The sequence below is a fragment of the Peromyscus leucopus genome, chromosome 5, assembly GCF_004664715.2.
Source record: "Peromyscus leucopus breed LL Stock chromosome 5, UCI_PerLeu_2.1, whole genome shotgun sequence".
NCBI classification, from domain to species: Eukaryota; Metazoa; Chordata; class Mammalia; order Rodentia; family Cricetidae; genus Peromyscus; species Peromyscus leucopus.
This window is the reverse complement of record NC_051067.1, coordinates 28,068,115-28,095,569: the sequence shown is the minus strand read 5'-3', so window position 1 is coordinate 28,095,569 and position 27,455 is coordinate 28,068,115. Positions and strand designations below refer to the sequence as shown.

Genomic DNA, 27,455 nt, shown 5'->3' with positions numbered 1-27,455 from the left:
TTGCTATTATAGGTCCTAGACTCTAGGGGGAAGATCTCAGTCTGGTGAGGCAGGATAAACTAACATTTCAGTTTCTGAAGGCTTAGCAACTCCTCTTACCTTTAACATTTCTTGTATATGTACCCCCTCCCTCTCCTTTATCCTCTAATTCAGTGTCTCAACCTTCATAATGCTGTGACCCTTTAATACTGTTCCTATGTCGTGGTGACCCCCCATCCATAAAATTATTTCTGTTGCTACTTCATAACTGTAATTTTGTTACTGCTATGAATCACGATGTAAATATCTGTGTTTTCAAATGGTCTCAAGCGACCCCGGCGAAAGAGTCATTTTAGAGGGCCTTGACCCACAGGTTGAGAAACGCTTCTCTGGTCCCTGGCCCCAGAGTCGCGAATTAAAACACCGGTGTAAATGAAAGGGGGGCCGCGAGCAAGCCTCCAGCTCTGCGGCCACGTGGTCCCGAGCGACTGCTTCCAGTCGTATTCTCAAGGAAAGTTTCACGTACGGCACATGTTTGCTTGTTCTAACTTTTCTCACTCGCGGCTTCACGCCCATCGTTTCGGATCGCAGAAACAAGACACTGGCCAAGGGTCCTAAAGCACCAACTTGGGTGTCAGTCAGTTCAGGGAAGATGTCCCAGGACTTGAAGGGCAAGCGCTTGGCTCCTCCCCTCCCGGGCTCCGAGGGTCACACCTGGGGGGTGGACAGCTGCACGTGCGCGTCAGGGCAGCGGAACCTGTCACTAACCCAAGCTGCGGGCGCCTGCTCCGCGACCCCTAGAGACAGACCTGGACATCCCATTCCCGGCGCTCCCCCCGGGTCACCTGTAATTGTAGGCGCTGAAATGCTTGCTCTCTCTCAGCATCGCCCGGTACAGATCTAACACTTGTGCGCGGCTGGAGGCTGCCATGTTGGAAACAAACAAAAAAATAACAACAAAAACCAAACGGGTCCTTCTTCGAGGGGGTCCCGGGTTTAACTCAACCCCAATGTCAAACGATGCAAAAAGCACGCTGGGAAGCAGAAGCAGCGCCTCGGCCTGGCTCGCGGCCTGGGGAAGAGTCCGGAGGCGGCGCAGGCAGGGCGGCGGGCAGCTAAGGGGAGGCGCCCGCGTCCGGGAGGCTCCGCGTGGCTCACAGGCGGGCCGGCCCCAGAGGCAGGAGGCCCGGCCGTCCAGCCCCAGGCACACTCCTCCGGGGGACGCCGACGGGCTCGAACTCCGCGGCTGGCAGTCTCCTCCTCAGCCTGCACTCTTCCGAACCGCTCGGGGGCGGGGCCGAGACCTTGGCGTCTTCGGACACCACGCCCCCTACACCTGCCCAGGCCCGGTTGCCCGGGTTACGAAGCGTGCGCCGCTGCCCCGCCCCTGCCCGGTGAGGCTGTCTTGAGCGCTGCCTGACCCGCTGTGCGCGACTGAGAGGGTGAGTTTGCTTTGCCTGGGCCTGATCGGCAGCCTGAGATAATCGGCGTCATCATGGCTTGGGGGGACTCAGCCCCAGAGGCGCGGAGTTGACCAGCTAGCGACTTCCTGGATCACCGGCTTCTCTCTGGGCGAGCGGCGCAGGGACCTCGGGCCCGGACCTCTTTTCCGTCAAGATGGCGGCGCCCAGCGCGCACAGTGGAGCCTAGGCGAGAGGTTGAGCTCAGTGACTGCAGAGCGAGTGTGTGGTCGCGCTGCTGACTTCGAAACGCCCGCGGTCTGCGTTTCCCCGGCGAATGCTGGGTGAGTGCTGCCCTTGCTGCAGCTTGGAGGTGTCACGTCGCCCATTTGTTGTGCACTTGGCGTTTGGCTGTGACTTTCTCCCGTTTCCGAGATAGTCATTGAGGGTCTGGACTTTTTTTTATCGTTTACCTTTTATTTTTGGAGACAGGGTCTCATTTTGTAGGACAGACTGACTTTGAGCTTTCGTTCGAAGCCTTCCGAGTGCTGGAATTACAGACGTGGGACACCATGCAATTCTTGGTTATTATTATTATTACTTTTAAGCGCACAGTTTTGCAGTGTGTTTTTAAAACAAAAACAAAAACGCTAAAAGTCTGGACTTTAGATGTCACGATTAATTAGGGAGCCCTTGGGACTGAGGGATTTCCGAGGCATCATTTCAGACCCAAGGCAAAAAGTTTTCTCTTGATGGTGTCTCCCCCCAACGCCCCCCTCAGAATTCAGATTTTAAGGACCATCTTGCTCAAGTAGTAAAGTTTTTTGTTTTGGTCCTTGATCTTAGGGCTGTGCGAAGAGAAGCCTCTGCTAGTTCTGGTTACTGTGTTTGGAAAGCCCTGATATTAGTTTTCGAATCTGGTTTTATATAACGACGTTGCTACAAGCCTTTTCTTTAGTCTTCCCCGCCCCCAAACAGTAAAGAGTAATTTTAAACGATAAGACTACGATTAAATTAGCATCCGTTCTCATCTGTTTTGGTGTATCTAGTTTTGAAATGATGTGTGCTCTATGGGAAGCAACTTGTATTTTCAGGAACATTAGGGCAGAGAATTCTTTAGTGTGCTTGCAACTTGTCCTTGAATCTGAAAAACAAACAAGCAAACAAACAAACCTACTAGTCATGAAACAGTGACATTTAAAAGTATTGACGATACAGTGCTTTTATAAAAAATACTTTTAAGCTCCCTGATTTTTCTCCTAATCACAACAGGCTTTTAAAATTTATTTTTTATTTTTATTTTTTTTCAAGACAGGGTTTCTCTGTGTAGCTTTGCGCTTTTCCAACTCACTCTGTAGCCAGGCTGGCCGTTTATGTATGAGACAAAACTTACATAAAATACATATATAAATATTTAAAATTTAATTTTTTTAATAAACATTAACAGAATGTGCCTCAGTATTGCTCCCTTGCTGTTTGGTCAGGTCATTGCCTCAGGTTTAATGAGATCTATTAATGTTCTTGAGTTTTTCTTTGTAATTTCTTAACTAGTTGAAGACCATAAGGAAGGTTTTCACATTGTTACAGAGTGAGAACAGAGCTGTGTTCTCTTGAGGTAATAAACTATTGGTTGCTATTGATGTAAAATATAGGGCACCAGTAAAAACTACACATTGCAAGTTACATATATACAAAAATACCAGAATGAGGATGAAAAATATTTAAATTGTTTTGACTTGTCAAAAAGGAGTGGGGAATACATTTCTGCTGTATTGTACTTTCATCTTGGAAGTGTGTGGAGTTTGTGCCTAATTACAAGGGAATTAGTTACTAATGTGCGTAATAACGTGGACATCTAAATATCTTTGTTGTGATCAAATACAGCTAACAGAATTTGCAGAGTTAAAATAGTTTGGGTGGTAGATCTGTCAGTTCAAGGAGTGATTAAGATCAGGAAAATGATAGAGTCTTAGTGTTACTCATCAGATTTGTCAGAGGCTATGGATACAGCCTGATACCACCAGTGGACACAATAGACTAATGTAGACTTTAATAATAGTAATTAAACATTATTCAAGAGGTCCTAAAACCAATTCAGTAACTTGCAATGAAGTTGCAAGCTATTGACTAGTTGATTATGTTGCCTCCAATGGCATTTTCAGTGCTGTTTCCATTTTCTGTAATGCTTTCAGGTCATCACACTGTTACTGTTCTAGAACCTGCTTTGGTTTGGGAGTTGCCTGATTCTCATGCCATTTCCCTTTTCTTTGTTCAAATAAACTACTATAGTTGCTGTAACATAATTAACATTAGTTAACGCTATTCCAAGTCTTTATAAACATACTTTATTTGTGATTTTTTCCTTTTGTTGGCTATCATTGCTTTGAAGGACTAATTAAAAAAATCACTTTCCCAAATTAAATCTTTATTTTGCTCATCTTCACTTCAGAAGTGACTTTTTAAATGCAACAACTCTACTGAGATTCTAGGTAGAATTGGCCCAGAGGCTGAGTCTGGACCTTACTCTTGTGTTCTGTCATTCTATTTTAGAACAAAGTTTTATTAGATAATAACTATAAACAACTGGGTACCTATCCACTATCATTTAGTCCTCAAAATGTAAACATTTTCTTTAATACTGAGTTAAGAATACCATAATTCTTTACAGTAAATATTTCTTGCTTTTTGAAGCAATGTAAAGCCATTTACTATCTTTACAATTAAACATAACAATGATATATAAAGAAAGTTTTATATTGTAGAGTCACCTTATATGGAATTACTGTATTCCATACTGTTAGATCATGGGCCTGCCCCTTTAAGATGCTGGTCTCTATAAGCACTCACGCTATAAGTTTGAAGAAATCAGGTGGCCTCCACCCCCAACTTTCTCTTTGACAGAGAGTTAAGGATCCAGGCTGTTTCGTGGCTTCACAGCCCCTAATTTATGCTCCTACTCAGTACCTGCCTCCTCCATGTTCCTCTTCACTTATGCTATCCCAGACTAAGTCAGATGAGGGGATATCTTTCTGAGAGGATAGAAAAACAATACAGTTTTTCTTCATCCAGGATTTCTCTGAAGGTGATTTTCTGAGCCACTCCATCATTCCATCCATGATGACTATCTCTTATTTAAGCCATTCCTCTGATGAATTTCCTCTGCAGGTTTTAAAGGGAATTCTTTCTTTCCCTTTAAGTTCCCAGCATGTTGTCAGTGGTATGATGGGTGGTCCCTTTTTAATGCTCTCCCTTTAAGACCTGATCATGGCAACCTTGGCCTTCTTACAAAGCTCATTTCTGAAGGGTAATGTCATGTTAGCTCCTTTCCTGAGCCAACTGCTCTTCTGGAATATTACTTTAACTATATAAAGGTGTGTTACATTTGTTTATGTTGCATTTGTTTAATTATATAAAGATACGTTGTTTTTTCACCTTGTCTGCCTAAGGCACCTGCTTAGACTAATAAAAAGCTGAACAGTCAATAGCTAGCTAGGCAGGAGAGGGATAGCTGGGGCTGGTGGGCAGAGAGAAGTAGGAGGAAGAATCGGGGCTCGAGAGAGGGAGAAGAGAGAATGAGGAGAAAGAGGGGGGAGCCGGCCAGAGAGCAGCCAGGCAGCCACCAGCCAGCCAGACTTGGAGTAGGACATATAGAATGAAAGAAAGGTAAAAAGCCCTGAGGCAAAATGTAGATGAAGAGAAACAGGTTAATTTAAGTTATGAGAGCCAGTGGGACAAGCATAAGACAAGGCCGAGCATTCACAACTAATAATGTTTCTGTGTCATGATTTGGGGGGCTGGTTGGTGGCCCAAAAGAAAGCCTGCTACAAGCTGCAGCCATGCCTTTTTCTAACATTGAAGTGTAGCTAGATCTTTGTGATCCGTGTTCTTCAGTTGTTTGTTTGGTTTTGGTGTTTTTTTCTTTCTCCACAAGGTCTTGCCATGTAATCTTGCTGGTTTGGACCTCACTATGTGGAACATGGCTCTCCCCAAACATGTGAAGATCCTCTTGTCTCTACCTCACGAGTGCTAGAATTACAGGTGTGCACACCACACCTAGCTCAACTAAGACCCTGACCTGAGGGAAGACACCACCATAGAAGGCAGTTGGAAAATGAGTGTGGGAAGTTTGACATTGTAGTTCCTGATTAAGGCATGGAAGGAGGTGGACACAATTTGTGTATCCACCTTTTTGTGGTTTGGACTAGCTGAAGGTGGGAAGTAGGGTTCCCCTGTCAGACTACAGAAGTGATTAGCCCTGTATCAGCTTTATTTTAGTTATATTTCCTCTTTTCGAATTAAGTTATTTCTTTCCCCTATGTAGCAGCAAGTAGAATGTTCTGACCCGGTGGAGTGGAATTCATTAACAAGATACTGGAGACTTGTTCTATCCTGAAGGAGCCTCAGAGTTAGCCCAGAACACACCCAGACACTGTATTCTCAATACCAAGGAGATTTTATTACCATCAGGGGACAAACAGGGTTGGAGGGTGGGAGGGTAGGGGTGGCTGCCTCTGGATCTGGCAAAAACAGTAGCAGGTGTTTTTTGGAGGAGTGGTTTTTAAGGAGAAAAGGGGAGACTGTGCTAGGATGAGCTGGTAAGTCCTGATTGGACATGTTAGTCAATGTAACCAAATACTGAATTTTGATTGTTGGTTCTTGATGTTTTCTAGTTGGATCTTGGTCTTCAGCTTCAGGGATGAGTCAAGCATAAGAAAGTAACCAGATAGGGAATGGACCTTAGTTGCTCACTTTAGGAATGTAATCTGATGGGTTAGCAAGGTCCGGGGAAGGGGGAGGAGGGAAAGGGGATTAGAAGACCTGTTGGTGCCATGTTTGCCATGCCTGGGCCTGTTAGAACCCTTCATATCCTGAGACTTCAAATTCTGTACTCCAGGAGCTCTGCAAGCTTCGTTCTTTATCTGTATATTTATCAGGAAGCTGACTAGCCTGCTTCTTGTAGTGACTTAGGGCTGCAGATCTTATTTATGGTTTGAATGCATTTGTGTGTAATTGTGATATGGGTTAGAAAGCACAAAGGTTGCCAAGGAAGTGCTGGTTATGTGATGTTGGGTCTAAATGCAAGGAGAGGTCATGTCCATCCTTGATGCCTATACTATAGCTAGGACTGCATTCCCTGGGCACTGGATGTTGCTGGGGTAGGGAAACACTGAACCCTGAGAATTAGGACCTTTAAGGTGGAGGTAATGTTTGGGTGGCTGGGGAGGATTCAGATTTCAGCTGGGCCTTGAGGGCAGAGAATTTGGGTGTGTGGTTGTGGTGGTTTCTTCTTAGAGGAGGAAATGTTGCCTTTATCTGGGGAAGATAAATTTAAGCCTTTATTATGAGTCTGGAGACCATCTAATTATAGCTTCTTTCCAGAGCTCAGGGTAAGGGGATCCGGTGGGAAGACATTAGAGGATCTGAACCCTCATGTGATTTTAGCCAATTAGTCCATGAGCAGAGGGAACAGCTTTTGCCTCTAAGGAAAGGGAATCTGGGAGAGTAGATGATTTAGCCAGGACCAGGCTGTTAGAAAATGGGCTGTAATGGCCGTTGGTTGAGTATGTATTCTGTCCATCTATACTGCTTGCTACCTTACTTCATATAGATGATCTTCTTGTGCCAGCTTATGGAATTTGGAATTGAACTGATTTCTCTCTCTCTCCCTCTCCCTCCCTCCCCCCCTCTCTTAAAGAAAAATTGTTTCCATTTATTATATGTGTGTGTCTCTCTGTGGTCTTGTGTTCTGTGGTGTGCACAAAAGGATGGAGGACAACATTTAAAAGTTGGTTCTCTCCTACCATGTAGGTCCCAAGGTTTGAGCCTAGGTTGTCAGACTTGGCAGCTGGCTTTTTTACCTACTTCGTCATCTTGCCAACTCTGATTAATTTTATTTATTTATTTTTTTTGGATAATGGTAAATTTTAGTCACATTTGAATTTAAATTTAGTTGGATCCTCTTATACTTGTAAAGTTAACTCCTCTGTAAAGGAAATCCTGTAAGTATTGAGACTCAGAATTGTTGATTTGTATGCTTTTTTTTTTTTTGTATTTTATGATATATTTACATTTCAAACAAAAAAAATGTTTTTGCCTTCTTAGGTCTCTCTCTCTCTCTCTCTCTCTCTCTCTCTCTCTGTGTGTGTGTGTGTGTGTGTGTGTGTGTGTGTGTGTGAGAGAGAGAGAGAGAGAGAGAGAGAGAGAGAGAGAGAGAGAGAGACAGACAGACATTTCTGTAGAGCATCTTCTCAAATAAATTTAAGAAAATCTGTCCTGTCCTCTTTGGTGATTAGGTTCACTGGCTTGTGGGCAGCAATAATGAAACTGTCAGTCACTTGTGCAGGATTCTTATTTTTTAACCAATTAATTTCTCCTTTTGGAAGGAAACCATATTTCCTTGCCTAAAGTCCCCATCAATGTGAAGATTCTTTGACAGTGGTAATACTTTGTTACAGAGTACTGTCATCTTTTTATTAATACGTATGTAGGATAGCTATTATGAGGTTTTTTTTGTTTCTTGCATTTGAGAATGATGTATTAAACAAACTAACTGATAAAAATAATAGCTAATAATTATTTGGCTTATTTTCTCTTATTTGAGCCTTGCTAAGTAGTTTACCAGCATCCCATTTTGGTAATTTTTCTAAAGATAAATTTGAAGTTGTGATTGGCTCTTTTCAATGAGGTCTAAGAGTTGTCAGTTCCTGTTTGTGCCTATCAGTTGGTTCTTTTCAGAAAACACTTGAGATTTGTAGTGCTGACTTTGTTGATGTTTGTCAGTCCCTAGAGAAATACTAGCTAAGGGTCTTAATGTACTTGACTCCTAGTTCACTGCATGATTTCTGCTCCTGTGGATCAAACCTAGGGACCTGGGTATTCAAGGAAAGTGCTCTACCATGGCGCTGCACCTTTTGCCTGTAGGTCTGTGATATCATAATAACTGATTTCTCAGTAGGATAATATGTTTTTGAAATTATACCAGAGACTGATAAACCAGAGTCTATACATAGAGTTCATAATGTCTTTGCCATCACAGTGAATATTTTTATGTGATTTAATATTTCATAACTTATTAGCCAAACATTTATTTACTGAGCACAATGGAAGCAATTTAGCTTGGTAAACTTGTTATGTGTGTGCACTTGTTAGCTTGAGTTAACTAATAATGTTTAAGAGTAATAAGAGCCTGTCTGCTTTTTGTGAAATGGATTACAGTAATATTGGCAGACAGTACTACAGAGTTAGCTTTAGTTAATTAGGATAGCTTTACTGGGAAAATTATCTTCACAATAATTCTTGAAGAAAAGTAAGTTAAGAAGTAGTGCTGTTGGAGAAAGATTAGCATCTAGCACACTATCTTCCTGAAGTTTTTGAGACATGGATTCTCTGTCAGCTTTCTATTGCTGAAACGGTATACACAAAACAATCAGATTATAAAGAGTGAGGGTTTAGTTTGCATTGTAGTTTTGGAGATTGTAGTCATGACTGAATGACTTTGTTTTAAGTCTCTGGAGACATATCATAGTTGGAGTGTCTTAGGGTTACTATTGCTGTGATGAAATACCATGTTCAAAGCAACTTGGGGAAGAAAGGATTAATTTGGCTTATGCTTTCAAATCAGTGTTCATCATTGAAGGAAACAGGATAGGAATTCAAGCAGGGCAGGAATCTGGAGGCAGGAGCTGTTGCAGAGGCCATGGAGGAGTGCTGCTTACTGTCTTGTTCCTCATGAATGGCTCAGCCTCCTTTCTTATAGAACCTAGGACCACCACCACTGGGGTGGCCCAACTCACAAGTGCTGGGCCCACTCCCATCAATCACTAATTAAAATGCCCCACAGGCTTGCTTACAGCTGCATCTTGTGGAGGCATTTTCTAAATTGAGGCTCCCTCCTCTCTAATGACTCTAGGTTGTGTCAAGTTGACATAAAATTAGCCAGCACAGTAAGCACAAAGTGGAATATAAAAAAGAGAGGAAGGAAGGAGAGGACTGGTATCCCATGATCCTTTTTAGAGACATATCCCAGTGTCCTAAAACTTTCCACTAGGCTCCTCTTTGTGGTTTGTAATTGAAGTTTTCCTGGTTCCACCTGGCTCCCATGGTCTGCAGTCCTGCAGCCACTTACAAAATAATCACTCAATTAAAATTGCTCGGCCATTAGCTCAGGCTTATTACTGCCTAGCTCTTATACTTAAATTAACCCATAATTCTTATTTATGTTTAGCCATGTGGCTTGGTACCTTTCCTCAGTTCTGTCTTGGACATGCGCCTTTGTGGGGCATTACAGATCCAAACTTTGACAGGCCTAACTATCTATTTCTAATCTCCCAGGCATTTTAAAACAAGTGCCTTTCCCTGAGCACCCATAACCTTAAGTCCTTTATAAATTCCATTTGCATAGGCTTTTGGGTGCCCTGAGAGCTAAGTATGATGGTGGCTTTACTTTATAGAGCTGGGTTTGAAGAGCTTCTAGTAGTTTTGTCTGAGTGAGGTTTCCTTTGCTGTGATAAAGACTAAGACCTCCTTTGGGGAGGAAAGGTTATATTTCAGTTCACAGTTTATAGACTCAAGACTGAAGGCAGGAACTGGTGCAGAGGCCATGGAGGAGTGCTGCTTACTGGCTTGCTCCTCCTGGCTTGCACAACCTGCTTTCTTTCTTTCTTTCTTTCTTTCTTTCTTTCTTTCTTTCTTTCTTTCTTTCTTTCTTTCTTTCTTTCTTTTTTTTTTTTTTTTTTGGTTTTTCGAGACAGGGTTTCTCTGTGTAGCTTTGTGCCTTTCCTGGAACTCACTTTGGAGACCAGGCTGGCCTCGAACTCACAGAGATCCGCCTGGCTCTGCCTCCCGAGTGCTGGGATTAAAGGCGTGCGCCACCACCGCCCGCACAACCTGCTTTCTTATACATGCCTGGAAAACCTGCCCAGGGGTGGCATCAATCAGAGTGAACTGAGCCCTTCCACACCAGTCATTAATCAAGAAAATGCTAGACAGACTTGTCTACAGGCCAGTTTTATGGAGGCATTTTCTCAAGATTCCCTCTTCTTGGATGACTCTAGCTTCTATTAAGTTGACCAGAAAACCACCCAGGACAAATCCCTTCTGTGTGTGTGTGTGTGTGTGTGTGTGTGTGTGTGTGTGTGTGTGTGTGTGCGAATTCTGAGTAACATACTCAGGGCCTTGTGTAGTACCCTTCAAGGTGTATAGATTAAGTTTTATTGTGAGCTTTTTTTTTGTATTTTATTTTGTATTTATGTATTTGTACTTATACAAATAAACACACAAATAATTGTATCTACTTGTATTTTATATCCTTTGTTTTGAGCCAGGTGTCTGTTAAGTTGTCCATGTTTGCCTGGAAATAACTCTGTAGCCCAGGAAGAGCTTGGACATATGATCATCTTGTCTCAGCCTCCAGATTGACTGAGATTACAGGCCTTCACCACCAGGCTGGGAAGTCCCAATTTTTTAAGGCCCCAAGTAAACAGTTTTTGATTTGCCATTTGTAAGCCTGCCTGGGGCCACTAGACTTGTCCAAGCCGAGTTTAGATGTCCTTCTTCTCTGAACCTCGCTGAGAAGTGTTCTCAAGCACTTATTGTACGGTTTCCTCATTATCTTTTTCTGTGCCCCTGAGAGCTGTTTGAATAGAAACTGTTTGTTACATGATCAGTCCATGGTCTGTTTTATATATATATATATATATATATATATATATATATATATATATACACATATATATATATGAATTATTTTTCTTACACGATAGACAATCATGTCTATGTCGCCCCCCCCCCCCAACACTGCATGTAGTCTGAACTCTCAGCATAGCCTGCACGGTCCTGTTGTCCCTGGCCAAGTGATTCTCCAGTCTGCTCCATCCATTGTTACTTTAATATGTGATTTTCTGGTTCTCTGCCCTGGACCTGTGCCACAGCCAATCCAGCGACCTGGCAACTCTTCCTTCTCTCAATTAAGAGATACTGTGTGAACCTACCTTCTTGAAGTGAAGCAGATCTTCCTCTTCAGTGTGCCTCAGAATTGGGAAGTGTTTTTCAACTGAGAGTGACTGCAGTTGCCCCAGACAGCCAAATCAAGCAGATTCACACCTTTGCAGTGGTTTTGACAGCCAAATCAAGCAGTTTCACACCTTTGCTGTGGTTTTGTTGACTCCTATGACATGAGGGCTCAGAATCCAGATGGATCCTTACTGTTGGCTGGTTTCTGTGGCATTGCCAAAGACCTGGTTTTGTTCTTTTTCTTAACAAGTCTTTTCCAATGTCTGCTGAATCCTTAGGTTTGCAACCTGTCTTGGTTTTTACCACCAACAATTCTTGGGTGCTTGTTTGTACTTGCAGAGAAGGGGTGCCCACCAGTCCATTCTTTTTATCCATTGTCTTCATCTACAAGCATGCTCATCCATCTCTGAGGTAATCCATTCTTAGGGACAGGGTTGTGATTATTTAGTTTGAGTCACCTGCCTAATCTTTAGAGGCAAGGTGAGCACAGCTCCTCTCAGTGGGTACGTGTGAAAGTTAGGGATGAGTATGTTGGTGTAGGCTACATACATTGAAATGCAAGTAGTGAAGCCGGGTGGGGTGGGGGGGTGGGATGGGGTGGGGGGTGGAGGAGGTGGTTGTTTATTGTAAGAAGCAACAAAATTCACTAGAGTATTCTTGCCAGAGTTGCATGCTTCTTTATGTGGTTATTCGATTAGTATTGTTCTTGGCTATTAGGGTGAAGATTTGAGAATGGTTGGAGACTGTCTCTGATTACTATCATTTCCCCAACATTTTGCATTTAGCTTTGCACATGGTATTTGATCAATGAACATCAATGGTTGAGTGAACTAATCAATCTAAACTCTTAAGTGATTCACCTGTGAAAATTATCGGGTGAATTCAACTTATTGTTGGCTGGGAATCCGACAGATACTTAGTTGATTATGAATTTGATAGAATTGAGCTGTCTTTCTCCTGACCAGTGCCTAGGTCCTGAAAATGAATGGTCTTAGGCCGTCACGGTAATTCAACACCCCCTCTAGTCACTCACTTCTTCCCACTTGCCCTCACCTCTTAAACATTCCCCAGAACCCCTAAACAGCGCCACTAGCTGGGAATCAGCTGTCCCCACATATGAGCCTGTGGGGACATTTTACATAACAGTGCCTAAAATAAAATTGACTGTTCTTGCTTCAGCTTTGCTAAGGTTTGGTTTAGAATTTACTGCTGCGTATTTTGAGGTTGTCTTTGCTATTTAGGAAGTTTTAGGATATTTTCATGCATTTGTTGTTTTACAGAAATCTGTTATGTAAACACATAGACTAAGCTCCTTTTCACTTAAGAATGTTTGTACACAAAAACCTCTCTCTAGAATAATCATTCGTCTCTGACAGTTTTCACTTGATTCAGGATCACTCAGATTAAATGTCATGTCTTGGGTGAACTGTGCCCTGGTTGTCCTTTAAACCACACCCTTATGGTTTCAGTACTTTTTCTAATACCTCATTCTTTCCCTTAACTCTGCAGTCTAAAATGATAGGTCTGTATGATGATAGGTTATTGGTGTCACAGAGACTTGCTGAAGAATAATTATATTTATTGTTAGTAAGTAGGAAGCTTTGTGGTGCCGAATATTTGTGCCTTGGATGCTAGGAGCATATGAAAATGGATGGGTTTGCAGATGACTTTGATTGGAGCATAGATGAATTTAAGGAGCACACAGAATTTTATGGGTAAATGAAAGTTTTATAGTTGTTTTAAAATAATACATTGACCAGAAGATTAATTACAAAGGTATTTGAGAATCAACAATATGGGGCGGTGGTGGCGCACGCCTTTAATCCCAGCACTTGGGAGACAAAGTCAGGTGGATCTCCGTGAGTTCGAGGCCAGTCTTCTCTACAGAGTGAAATCCAGGACAGGCACCAAAACTACATAGAGAAAAATCCTGTCTCGAAAAACCAAAAAAAAAAGATGTGTTGGGTTGGGGATTTAGCTCAGTTGTAAGGTTTGATCCTCAGCTCCAGGAAAAAAAAAAAAAAAAAGAGAGAATCAATAATATGGTTGACACCAGTCCACGGTTTAGCAGACAGTTACTGGGTACAAATCTTTACACACCCATTGATGTATAAGGTTGTGGTTCTGAATGCCTTGTGATAGATAGTTCTTGTTACCAGGTACATGGGCCCAAGATCCTGTCCTTAAACACCTTCCAGCTTGCTTCATTCATTCATCCATTATTTATTTATTTATTTATTTATTTATTTATTTATTTATTTATTTATTATTGTTAGGATGGATACAAGCAACTCTATTTTTTTTTTTGGTTTTTCGAGACAGGGTTTCTCTGTGTAGCTTTGCGCCTTTCCTGGGACTCACTTGGTAGCCCAGGCTGGCCTCGAACTCACAGAGATCCGCCTGGCTCTGCCTCCCGAGTGCTGGGATTAAAGGTGTGCGCCACCACCGCCCGGCCAAGCAACTCTATTTTTGATCTATCCATTCTTATAGTGGCTTACTATTGATTTCTTACATCAGTATGTGAATTCCATGAGGAAAGGACTGTATCTGTTTTCTTTACCACTGTAATTATAACACTTTGTAGATGATCAGTAAACATTTGGTGAATGACTGAATGAAAGAAAGGAAACTTAAGAAATATTTTACATTTACTGCCTATTTTTTTCATTAGCATCTTTCTACCCCGGGTAAGCATTCATATGCAATCCCTTTGTTGTTTTAGGGTGGCTATTCTGTATTCTCTTTGGTTCTGTATGTGAAAAATTAGCATTGGTGTGAATGTGTGTGAAAGTGACTATAGTGAGTGATCATCACTGCACACAGCGTGCATGTGGTGAGCCTGCTCCTTCAGTAATGGATGAGAACGGAGCTGTGGTTTTGTATTTTGGTGAGGATTCCTTCCAGTCTCTCTCTCTCTCTCTTTTTTTTTTTTTCACTTTGGTATCAGTCTCCCCCACATCGCACCCCTGGCCATGTTTAGGTCCTGCAACTTCAGGTAGATTGATGTGAGTTTAAAAAGTTTCTTGGGGTTGGGGATTTAGCTCAGTGGTAGAGTGCTTGCCTAGCAAGCACAAGGCCCTGGGTTCGGTCCTCAGCTCTGGAAGAAAAAAAAGTTTCTTCGCCTTGCTAGCTTAGTCAGTTGCCACAGTGGTTTTCAGCCTATGTGGGAGCTGTGGGAAAGTTCTAGTACTTTCATCATTTCCTGAATACAACAAGAAGGGTATGTGAATTTTTGTGTGCCTCCAGTGTCACCTGCCAGTTTCTGACACATATATGTCATCCCATTTTTCAAACATGCAGGTACCATAGTGATGTGATTATTAATGTTTCATGTAGCTGAATTACATACTGTTTATTGAAATTACATATCTGGTCTTAAGAGAGGCAGATCTATTTTATAGTTAAAACTTACTTTTAGACTATACTAGAATAGCTTGGGAGTCCCTTGGTGACTTCCTAATTAAGGAAGAGCAGCTCAGCTACATTAGCCAGGTAGTTTTTGTCTTAGGGTTTCTACTGCTGTGAAGAGACACCATGACTGTGGCAACTCTTATAAAGGAAAATGTTTAATTGAGGTGGTGGCTTATAGTTTCAGAGGTTTAGTCCATGATTGTCATGATGACATGGAAGTGTTTAGGCAGACATGGTGCTGGAGAAATAGCTGAGAGTCCTACATCTTGCAGGCAACAGGAAGTGAACTGAGACACTGGGTGGTATCTTAAATGTATATGAGACCTCAAAGCTCTCCTCCCCATTGACACACTTCATCCAACTAGACCATACCTATTCCAACAAGGCCACACCTCCTATTAGTGCCACTCCCTTTGGGGGCCATTTTCTTTCAAACCATCACATTTCCATCTCTTCCTTGGCTTCAGAGCTTCCTCTTAGCTCTTCACTAATGTGGCAGAAGTGTGTTCTCTCATTCTATGCTCATTTCAAGGATGAGACAATCTTTGGCTCCCATCCTTGGTAATATGAGCCAACCAGTAAACTGTCTTGCACTTAATGCAGCTCCAATTTTGTTTATGTGCTGGACAATATTTTATTAGGAGATATATGTTAAAGTAAATTAGTTATTTGCCTCTACTTTGTTTTGGATTAAGTAGTTATTTGTGTATGCCTTCACAGATCTTTGATACTTGGTCAGTAATTCAGTGCAAGATCCCACTTATGTGGTGATTTCATGATTTACTTGTATTCCATGTTTTTAGATTTTATTCATTGAGCAGAATTCTTGTATTTAGCTTATGTAAATGTATGTGATTCTGTCTGGGTAGTTCAGCTGTCTCTGCTTCACCTCTACATTCCTGGTTGAACACTAATCAGCTCCCTGTGTACTAAGGAGACTAAACTACTCTTGGCTTATTCAGCATCAGTTGCTGGCTTTGTGTTTATGTTTATATTTATGGTGCTGTGTTTGATATTCCTCACAAGAAGAGATACAGCTGGGATTTAAGTCAAACATGTATTATTGAGCAGACTTCCTCAGAAATCTCCATTTTGAGCATTTTCCAGACTCTGCCCTGGCATTTCACCAGACTGTGTGCCCCTACCACTCCACTAGGACTTGCGGTCTGTTAGTCTTCCCATGTGGGCTCTGTGCTGAATCCTCCTCTTAGCTTTTCTTCTCTCCATACCGAGCTAAGATTCTGTGTTATGTCAGTTACTTGTCTTGTTGCTGTGACAGAATGCTTGATAAAGGCACCATAAGGAAGAATGGGTTTATATTGCTAATGTTTCAGGGAAACAGTTTGTCTTAGTTAAGGTTTCTATTGCTGTGAAGAGACGCCTCAACCACAGCAACTCTTATAAAGGAAAACATTTAATTGAGGTGGCTTACAGTTAAGAGATTTAGTCCATTATCATCATGGCAAGAAGCTTGGCAGTATATAGGCAGACATGGTGCTGGAGAAGGAGCTGCAAGTTCTCCATCTTGATCCACAGCCAGTAGGAAGTGAACTGTCATACTGGGTATGGCTTGAGCATGTATGAGACCTCAAAGCCTGCCTCCACAGTGACACACTTCTTCCAACACCACACCTTCTCCAACAAGGCCACACCTCCTAATAGTGCCATTCCCTACGGGCATTCAAACACATGAGTCTGTGGGGACCATTCCTATTCCTAGTCAAACTACCACACAGTCCATCATTGTGGGGAAGGTATATGACAGGAGCAGGAGGTGGTTGATCACCTTGTATTTTTAGCCAGGAAGCACAGGGCAGTGAGTGCTTTTGCCTAACTAGCTTTCTGCTATCTTTCCCTCATGGCATGGTACCACTCACATTGAGGTAGGTCTTTCTAATTCAATTAACCTAACCTAAATAGTTCTTCATAGGCATGCCCAGTTATTTGTTTCCATGGTGGTTCTAAATCTCATCAAGTTGACAATCAGGGTTAGCCATCATGTGATCACTGTTTTTAAATTCCTTTATAATGTTCCTTAGACTGATGCAGCTCTCAGTCCTAGTTATTAACCTCACTCCGCTTTCCTCCCATGCTTTTGCTAGCAGGCTTGATTACAGTGTAGGGATGCTGTACTTGTGGGTACATCTGTCTATGTCTGTCTCCTTGGCTCCCCACTGTAATATTTTTGTGTATCATTTGGTGATGTATGTGTAATCCATATGTTGAGCACTGCCTCCCCTCCAAGATGTATGTCAAGGACAACCCACCGTTTCAGTGTCTGTTTAAAGTTGCACTTAGAGGGGGTAATACACTCCTGGTTCAAACTTGGTCTCTTATCCATGCCTTCTAAGGACCCAGCCATGGAAAATGGTGGTGGTATATAGTTATTTTGTATTGTTTTGTTTTTTTCTTTCTCCACTCATTCAGACTGCCTGTCACTGAGACTTCTGCCAATACCAGGGGAAGGAGAGTAAAGGGACTCAGTAGTTTTGTGTTAACTGGGAGGATTAGTCCTGTAGGTGTCGAACAGACATTTTCCTGGGGTTGAAAACTAAAGCTGGACTTGGTCCTTCCAACTCCATCTTCCTTGAGTTAGCTGGTTCTTCTTTGGTTTGCTATGCCCTCTTGCTTTGTCCTAGCTCATCTGAGGTCCTTCCACAGAAGATATGTTCTAGGTGTTCTTTCACTTGCCCATGTGCTTTCTTGGGAAGAATGTTGCCCAGGCCAGGCACTCTGCCATACTCTCTGTGGCCCCTGAGCCAGACACTGCCCTCTGCTCCCAGTCCCAGGGACTTCTCCAAAGAAGTCATGTGTGCATGTTGTCAGCTTGTTTCTGCTCTCTGTGCCATCTGGGTGCACGTTCCTGGTCTACTTCACTGCGTGGAACCACACCAGCTGCTGTCCAGGGCAGTTAAATGAAGTGCCTACTCAACAGAGCTAAGGAGGCAGATGCACCTCCCATTCTTCCATGCAAGGAGGGAAGTAGGGGCTCTTCCAAGCTCCCTTGAAGAGATCTTTATTTGTAGATATGTGTTGATGTTGAAGAAGTCATTGATGTTATGTTCCTTTTTTATATACCTGTTTCTCTTCTATTTGAACTATTTTAATAGTTTTATAAAAGCTTCTGTTAATGTGTTGGTTTTAACAGCTGCAGTTTTTCAGTTGGGAAAGCTAGCTTTTCTTCTGTCAATCAGTGACAATTATTTGCTAATTCTATAGCTAGCCCATCTGTGGCATCATTTACTTACAGTTTTTGACAAAGATTTTCTATATAAGTCTCTATCTCATTTAACATGTTTTCTTTGCTACTCAGTATTCTGTCTGTACCTCCATTGAGTGTTCTCTGATTCCTGGTCAGCTGATGGCAGCCCTGAGATTGGGAAAGATGTTACAGTTCCTTACTGAAAGAGCAGGTGGTAAACCTACAGTACTCTCATTCTTTCTTCTTCTTTCTTTTTTTCCAGTAGGTTTGCAGTTTACAATTGGGGAATGTTAATAGAGGAATTAAAGATCACATTAGTAAAATTAAACTATTTGTATCTCCATTAGTAGCTTCTTGTCCTCTTCTCTGTCAAATTTTGCAAAAGGAAATTAATTGGAACTGTGTAAGAAGGAAACTCCCTTTAAATAGATAGATGCCTTTCCAGTGTCTTTGATTGGTTCCTCCAAAGTTTTGCTCTGTGAGTTTGGGGATATCTGACTCATGAAGAGGAGATTAGAGACCAAAACGCAGGCAGGGCAGAGGAAGTAAATTCAGATTCCCTTGGCATCCACCAATGCTGTACTTTACCCACATCCCACATTCAATTTCTAGTGGGAACTGGAGAAAGTAGCACAGTTGCTGCCCAATAGGCAATTAGTTGAGTCTTGCAGTTTACTTGATTACTACTGCAGTTTACTTGAGCACGGGATAGTGAACTGAAAGTGTACTGATTACTTCTTGTGCACGGGATAGTGAGCTGAAACATTCTTCTCTTCACCAGCAGCAACTTGTTTGTGGCTGACATAGCTCTCAGTTTTGAACACCGGCTTTCCTAGCTTTTCCTTATTACTTACACCATGATAAAGCCCTGACAAAACATAGTAAGTTCTGTTTTATATATGTGAAAATGGGAGCTGAAAGTATTCACACATGAGCCAGTGCTGCATAGCTAATTGAAGGTGAAGCTGGGATTTGAACTCCAGTGTGTCTGACTGTAAGCCCTTCTGTCCCCCACAAGTGTACTCCTTCCATGTTTCTGGGTTTGAGTCATCTTGAAGGTTATGCTGCTTTTGTCAGTTTTCAGGGCCTTGCTTTATTAACTGACAGACAGAACCGTTTCTGGTTTTATTCGTCCACTGGTTTTCTGCCTTGTTCTTTTAGGCAGACAAGAAAAACCTATCAATACCTGGGCTCTACCTGCACCAAAGGTCAGAAATATGGAGAAGGGAAGATAGGGGCCTCACTACTAAGGATGGACTGAAGCTATCTTAAAAAAAGAAAAGTCTTCAGGGACATTATGTCAGCAGGCCCAAGTAGCCCTGAAATGGCAGAAGACATCTGCGTTTGTTCATTCCCCTGTACCTGTGTGCCTGTGCCACTTCTTATCAGACCTATGGTATTGAACCTCTGAACTCAGGAGGAGGATGCAAATGCCTTGCATACATTTCAGAGCCTGAGGTACAGTGCTCAGATGCCTGTGGCCAGGTGTGCTGAGAACTTCCCTTACTGAGCCCCTTGGATTGGAGAGAGAAGCTACTTCTAAGGCAGAGTGAGTGTGGGACACCCGCTCTCACTTTTTCCCCAGGGCATTCTTGAGTAGGGAGAAGTGAGAAATATTTAGATAGAAATATAGAGGGGAGAGAGACAGAAACGCAGGATAGCCTTGGGAGGGCCTGAATCAAAACCCACACATGGTCAAGCCATCCTCTAATGCAGCTCTGCTGGGTAAAGCAAGCTCAAATCTCACTAGGAACCTTTCTGGGCCTCCACAGCAAGGCCTTTACTTGAACTTTCCTTCCCTTATTAAGCAGTTTTTTAGAATTGATCTTATCTTTAATCTTAAGACATGTCACAGTGAGTATTGCATGCTCTGTGACTTCTTGCTACCCAATTTAACCAGTCTTCTCATAATATATGTACCTCATTCTTTCAGTTCCTTAGCAGCAAATCTATACAGCCAAATCAGATGTTGCAGGTACAACAGCTTGGATTTATATCCCCGCTTGCCAGGGAAATACTCCTTAGCCAGACTTTATGCAGAAGATGTGAAGGTAAGTTAAGAGCTTTCTGAAAATGGCCAGTACTTCAGGCTTTTCACTTATGTGGTGGTTTGAATAAGAATGGCCCCCATATGCTGTTTGGAACTGGTTGGAAGATAGAATGATTAGATGGTCTTGTTTGGAGGAAATGTGTCCTTGGGAGTTTCAAAAGCCCACACTAGGCTCAGTGTCACCCCCACCCTCCTCCTGCCCCACTGTGGATCAGGGTGTAGCTCTCAGCTACTGCTCCAGCACTACACTTGTCTGTGTGCCAGCATGTTTCCTGCCTCCATGATAATGGACTAATCCTCTGTAACTGTAAGCAAGCCCCAATTAAGTGCTTTCTATTATAAGAGTTGCCGTGGTCACAGTGTCTCCTCACAGCAGTAGGACATTAACACCAATCTAGACACTTGATATACAGAATAGAACAACAACAGAAATCTAGACACTTGATAAACAGAATAGAACATTAACAGAAATCTAGATACTCGATATACAGAATAGAACACTAACAGAAATCTAGATACTTGATATACAGAATAGAACACTAACAGAAATCTAGACACTTGAAAAACCTAAGGGTGGGCATGGCCTCCTAAATTGCAGTTATGTGCTAGTTGCAGTCTGAAATGCAGAAATAGCATTTGGAATATACAGCAGAGCATTTTATGAGTAGGGTCCTAGGTATGTCATGAATTCCCAAGTTGAATCAAACAACTGTGGACAATTTGAGAAGCAGTTTGAGATATCTTGGGCCTTCATACTCTTGGGAATTTGTAAATTGTCAGTTGAAGGCAGTGGTTGATCCTGGCTCCACATTATAGTCATTGGGTGTTTGTAAAATGACTGTTAGGAAACCTGTGTCCCACAATTGATCAAAGTGATTGGAGGTTGTGCCTTGATAGGAATATTTTAAAATAGTTTTCCACTTAACCTGCTGTTTAGGAAAAGTTGAGAATTGGTGATCTTAGTACTGCCCCAGGACATGAGCCTCTGATGAAATCACAGCCATTGCCTATGCCTCCCTGGTCTAGGGACCTTGCAGTGCTAGCTCTGGTAAATCTTTGAAGTTAGAGCCGCTTTTGTACTGTTCACCGTTTCCTCAATAGACGTTAGTGTGTGCATCTTTTTAATGCATAGTAAAAGATCTCAAAACGAGTTGGGTCTAGTAGTGCATGTGTGCAATCCTTGGTACATTGCATGAGAGGCAGGAGCAGGTGGATTGCCAGTTTCAGGTTTGCCTGAGCCATGTAACACGTTTTGGATTAGCAAGAGCAACCTGGGACTTGGTTCAAAATAGACAAGTGCAAAAGGGCTAGGATGTAGCTTAGTGTTGAATGCTTGCCTGGCCTGCATGGGGTCCCGAGGTCAGTGTCCAGTAATGATGAAAAAATATTTGCCAGTGAATTTTATCTCTTTTAAAGTATAGGCAGTCTATGACTTAGGATGGATGAATTATGATTTTGTGGAATTTACTGTAGTACAAAAGCAATATGCATTCACATTGATTCCATAGAAATGTGTACTTAGAATTTTGAGTTTGAATCTCTGCAGGTCCAGGGGTGTGTGGGAAGATCTCCTGGATTCTGTGCATTGGCAGTGAGCTATTCCTCTCAGTCAGCCTTGCAGTTACCAGGAGAGAGCCTTACATACACTGTGTTATGTTGCTTAGGTGGTTTAAATGTGTTTTCAGAGTTTGTTAATTTAAGCTTACCATGGTCTATCAGTTTTTTTCCCCATTGTTGTGATTAGTACCTGATACCCCCTAAGAAAAGGGTTTATGTTGGCACACAGATTGAGGGGTTATGTTTTTTTTTTTTTTTCTTTTCAAAGCAGTCATGGAAGCTAGAGTAAGAGACAATTGGTCACATTGCATCTGTAGTCAGGAAGCAGAGAGAGATGAATGCTAGTCCTCAGCCTGCTTCCTTCTTTCCTCTTTTTAGTATTTCCATATCCCAGCCCATGGAATGGTACCACCATGTAGATTCATGGCGGGTCTTCCCTCCACAGTTAAAGCTTTCTGGAAACACCGCACAGACAGGGTCAGCTGTGTGTCTCCTAGGCAGTTCACATTACATCAAGGTGAAAGTGCAGACCAGTTATTGTGCCTGAGTGTACTGGGATGGAAACCTCTTAGGAGTCAAGGAGCATCAGCACTCTAGCTTCAGTTTATATTGATTGTATCTCCCCACTGCAGCATAGACTGGTGTGCACCACTATTGAAACAGAGTTGTACCTGCCTCAAACCTGACTGTATTATCATGCAAGTGGTGGCTGACAGGGGCTTGGGACCTTCAGGGCAAGGAGATGTCTTGACACTACTAGCTGGGGAGGACCAGGGGTTCTTTCTACCTTCATGTTCCCATCTCTATAAACTGTGCAGCCCAGGGACAAGATTTGATTGATATGCCTTGAAATAATGTCCACCTGTGCCCACTATATTCACTACCTAACCTCCGACTACTATGGTGCAAGGAGATTATTTACCTCGTCTGGTATTGAAGCCTTAATCAGCTGGATGCTTTTCTGTAATTAACTTTGCCGTTCTCTGCTCCTAGATTATTTGGTGATGTAGGAGTGGGATCAAGCCACAGGGAATGAATGCCTTAGAGTTTTATTCAAAGCTTGTGCATTTGCAGACTTTGGTGGCTCACAGTACTTTCTTTGGCACTAGTCAGGTGCAGACATTTGCTTTGTTGTAGACTTTACTCAATACAAGCCAGGTATAGACCTTTGAAAGCAACCAAAGCCCAACCAAAGTGGTCATGTAGAACTGCAGAATGGCTTGCATTGGAAATAAAGTAATTGGCTTCAGAGGTTTGGAGGTGGTGCTTCGAGGAAAGAAAATGGGTAAGAGTTTCAGCTGAATGATTGTAGATATAGGTTTTCTTTTTAAGTTACAAGAATACATCTGTTTACAAGAAAGGTACAAGCTCAGATCAGAGTGCAGCAGAACTTGTTAAAGTTAAGCACACCTGTGCCTAAATTCTTTTTAAAAATGCTTTTATTTCCTAACTAATCTCCGTAGGGCATAAAATGTGATAGAAATACTAAAGTTGAACTGAGTTTTATGTAATAGCATTTTATCAGAAATACCAGGTTTAGAGGGAATGCAGGTATTTACCATACATTGATTGTCTGTGGGGTGTTTAGTTCATAAAGTGGAAGAATGTTGCCCTTTTTACTTGCTCAGCACTCCATCCCCTCCATATAATCCTAACACCATTTTGTCAATCTTCACACCTCTTATTTTAAGGAATATCATAGCCCGTTTTCTACTTTCCCAATATTCCTACTTGAGTAAATTAGGGAAGTGTTGAGAAAACAAGCTTGAGTTGGTGTCCTGATCCAGCTCTGTTTGAACTATACATTAGTTATCTAAAGCATTTCTTTCTTTATAGTCCATCTCTTCCTAATGCAAAACATAACCCAAACAAAGGCATCAGCTGTTGACATTTTCAGTTACCTCATTATGATCTTGAAATGTAGAAGGACTGAATATGAATATGCAAGAGTCCTGCTCTTCCCAGCTTATGTGGGCCACAGCCAGATCGACTCCTGCTTTTCTTTCTTCAGTCTAAAATAAAGTGGAATCATCTGTCCTCTTTTTACCCTCAGGGTCACTGTAGAGCAATGGTCTCAACCTGTGGGTTCTGACCCCTTTGGGGTTGGAATGACCCTTTCACAGGGATCATCTAAGACTACCAGAAAACATAGATATTTACATTACAATTCATAACAGTAGCAAAATTATGAAGTAGCAATGAAAATAATTTTATGGTTGGGGGTCACCACAACATGAGGAACTGAATTAAAGGGTCGCAGCATTAGGAAGGTTGAAAACCACTGCTGTAGAGTTAAGAACACTTTCATTCTTCTCCTTTGACCTTCTGAAACAGTGCATGAGTGGAATAATCTGATACTTTACTCAGAATGGCCATGTTAGTCACATTTTACTTGAAAGAAGCCCAATTTTAATTAACGAAATATGTTTAGACAGAAAGTCTCTGCCTGTGAATGTTTTGATGGGTGAATTTAAAGTACATTTTTTAGCATTATCATTTACAACTCTTTACCGTTTGTTGGGTTCTGTTAATTTACTTTGTCTTTAATTCAGTAAGGCTAAAAAACCCAAGCCAGCACAAAACTGAAAGCCTGTCTTGGCACACTTTTTACATTTGATTTTTCATTTGGAGTAGATAAAAATCAAATACCTGTATTCCATTCAGAAAGCTGAGAATGGATTTTATTAACGATATGGTGGCTTTTTTGCTATCTGTGGAGGCAGACCTCACCCATTTTTGCTATAGAAGCAGACCTCACTCAAATTCCCCATAATGGTTATTCCATACTCTTCCATCCCAAGACCGTTACCCATCCCTAGGGGAGATGTCATAGGTACTTTATGGTCTGCTGACCTATGCTATAGGTCAGAGACCACACTAGAGTCTAGATTCTAGGCCTTTTAGCTATAGCTTGTGGTTTACATGTACTGTGTAAAAGAGTCTCTAAGTAGTGATACTTTAAGCATTATTGTGAATCTGGAATTGGACTAATTGCACTGATTGTGGCCTGGAAACCTTTTCCCTAATTGTACTGTTTTAAATGTGCTGATAACGACCCACCTGGCATTAGATTCTCTGAAGTCTGATCCAGCAATCTGCACCATGTTTTCATTCTCATTTCTTTGAGGGTTTACTCTCCTGCCTGGATTCCTGCAGGACCCCCTCATATAGGCACTGAGGGATTGCAGGGTTTAAAGTTTGCCATCAGCCTAGTCTTCTAAAGGCTGAGGACTTTTGGCTGTGCTGAGGGGCCTGCCACATTGCAGCCAACTGGGAAAGATTGCTCACCCTGTCTTATTACTCCAAGCAGCTTGATACTGTTAAAGACTGCGGTTGTTCACCCATGGTGAAAATAATGGTAATGCCCTTAAATAGAAGGAGCTCAGCCTGTGATGAAAATATCCTCATTGCCCATGTTAATAGTGGCATGGAAAGACACAACCAGTTAAAATTCACAGTAATTTAGAAGCTCATTTAAGCCTCTCTTTCCTCTGTTAAGAAGCAACAAAATTAATAGCTCTTTCAGTACATGCCCACTCAGAAGTTGATACTTCAAGAAATGAGATTACAAAAAGACAGGTGATTTAGAGGAAGAAAGAGGGCTGCTTTGGGTTATATATGGGCTGTGCTCTAACTTTCCCTGTGGAATAGATGTGAGTGTCAGTTAAATACTTTGCTTGGTGTTTCAGGTTAATGAGACAGCTACAAAATGTACTAAATTTAGTGTCTAGAATCTGCTTAGCCATTCCCACGCCGAGTACCAAGGTACTAAGTTCCCTGGGTCTTGAAACTTGGTTTGTGTCTTGTCTTTTTGAAGACTTACCTGTCTAGATCTGTCTAATGTTGGCTTAAACCTTGCTTCCTTAGCTATGCTTCTGCAGTCATTTTTTATCTAAAATTATGATTCCCCAGTCCCACCTTTAAGGTTTCTATTATTCCCTTTCTTAAATTGCAGCGTTCTTTCCTGGTCTGGGTCTGCATTTAGCACAATGCTCATCACAGACAGATAGGTACTCCACAAACATTCGTTGAAGGAAATAGGAAATGGTGTATTTCAGGAAAAAGGCACTTAGGTGTGTTGAGTATTTCTCGAGGAGTATCCAGCAGACAGTCCATGGTGGACACGTTCCTTACTTTGCTCTAGTATGCTACCATCACCACCACAGGTGTCTCGGGAGTGCTTGTAGCATGACTGGAACAGAGGGACAGACTTTGTGTTTTATTTTATTGTAATTGACTCGTCACAGATGGCTAGTGATTACTGTACTCAATAACACATATCTTCAGGATGAAATTTTATTGATTTCTGACAATTAAAAATATTGTCACTGACTACTATGCCAGCAAATACTGTTGATTTCTGGAGCCAGAATGGTCGTGTAAAGGTTGTACTATGTGTATAACTCATTTTCTATGCATAGTTATTAGGCTGTGTGTTTTACTTGAAATTTGTAGAAGATCTTATAATATTCATAATAACTTAGGACTTTGTCTTACTTTATTTTCTTCTAGTCACTGCTTTTATTATTTTAATTGTATCTTATTAATTTGACTGGTGCCATCCTGGGCTTAGGTGTGAGAGACTATGCTTTTCAAATTACGGTTGTGTTACTTCTGATTCAGATGTGCACTTTCTTTTGTGTGGAGTATAATCTTTAAGGTGTGGCTGTGGCTAGCAGCATGGGTTGATCTTAGAGGATAACCAGGTTTCAAGTGAAGAGTAAGACTGAAAAAGAATTGTCACATTGAATTGCACTAATGTGTTAGTACTTCCCAAGTAAAGGTAAGATTTCATGAGGAATTAGCAGAACAGACAGACTTTCATTAGATTGCCTGGGGTTAGACACACCTAGGTGGTGTGGTGTAGTGACAGTAGGTTTGAAGTATCTGTCTCAGGCTGCTGTTGGGATACATTGTCTCTTGCAAGTCTTCAGAGAAGAGATGAAAAGAGCCACTGGGTTAACGATAAACGTGATAGCCATGTTTCACAATGGATGTTTTTGTTGTCATTTACCACTTTAATCATTTTTATATATACTGTTCTTTTATATATACTGACCTTTCATCCACTGACATTCTGGGGAGACCTCACCACTCACTATGCTTTCTTCAGAACTTTTTGTTACCATCTCAGACCAAAGTTCTGATTCTCCCATACAGTTCCAGTTTCTGCCACTTCCTGCTCTTGGTAATCATTCTACTTCCTGCCTGAGAGTTTTTGGCTATGCTTTTTAAACTTGTATCCATAGCCATTGTACAGACCAGTATATGGCACTCACACCTGTCTTCAGGGATCATGTCTTTTAAAATGACTGTAGCCCACTAATTGCCTCACATTGAGAAATGGGAGACACTTCTTATTAAGGACATGGAGCCATCCAATTTAGTCACCGCTTCTGGCCAACACTGACCTTACATCCCACTCTGAGTCTGATCATTTCTCTCATTGAAGAAAATAATAATTCTTGAAAATTACCTTTAAGTGACAGGTGGTAAGGGTGACTTTTTTTTTTTTTGGGTCATTTTTTTTCCTTTTTTTTTTTAGTTAAGAAATTTTCCATTCACTTTACATACCAACCACAGATTCCCCCCTTCCCTTTTTCCATCCCCAGCTTTCTCCCCAACCTACCCCTGATATGCACATTTTCCAAATCAAAGTCTCCCATGGGTAGTCAGCAGAGCCTGGCACACTCAGCTGAGGCAGGTCCAAGCCCCTCCCCCCTGCACCAAGGCTGTACAAGGTGTCATACCCTAGGCACTGGGCTCCCAAAAGCCCGCCATGCATCAGGGATGGATCCTGATACCCCTGCCTGGGGGCCCCTGAAATAGTTCAAGCTAAACAACT

The 27,455-nt window shown here is 42.0% G+C and overlaps 2 protein-coding genes across 6 annotated transcripts in view; one reads left to right on the top strand and one right to left on the bottom strand.

Moving 5' to 3' along the window:
- Lyrm4 (LYR motif containing 4) overlaps positions 1 to 1,341 on the bottom strand; it is a 120,221-nt gene extending 118,880 nt beyond the window's left edge. The window contains exon 1 of one of the 2 annotated variants that reach the window (XM_028881658.2): positions 825 to 1,341. In XM_028881658.2, the coding sequence (XP_028737491.1) occupies positions 825 to 910 (86 nt within the window). In that variant the 5' untranslated portion in view covers positions 911 to 1,341. The remainder of the gene's footprint in view (positions 1 to 824) is intronic. The other variant, XM_028881652.2, reaches the window with a different exon arrangement.
- A 21-nt stretch (positions 1,342 to 1,362) lies between these two features.
- Fars2 (phenylalanyl-tRNA synthetase 2, mitochondrial) overlaps positions 1,363 to 27,455 on the top strand; it is a 456,276-nt gene continuing 430,183 nt past the window's right edge. For 2 of the 4 annotated variants that reach the window (XM_028881606.2, XM_028881625.2), the window contains exon 1: positions 1,578 to 1,723. The gene's annotated coding sequence lies outside the window, so the exon portion shown is untranslated. Of the gene's footprint in view, positions 1,724 to 27,455 lie in introns of all 4 variants that reach the window. The other 2 variants (XM_028881642.1, XM_028881616.2) reach the window with 2 other exon arrangements.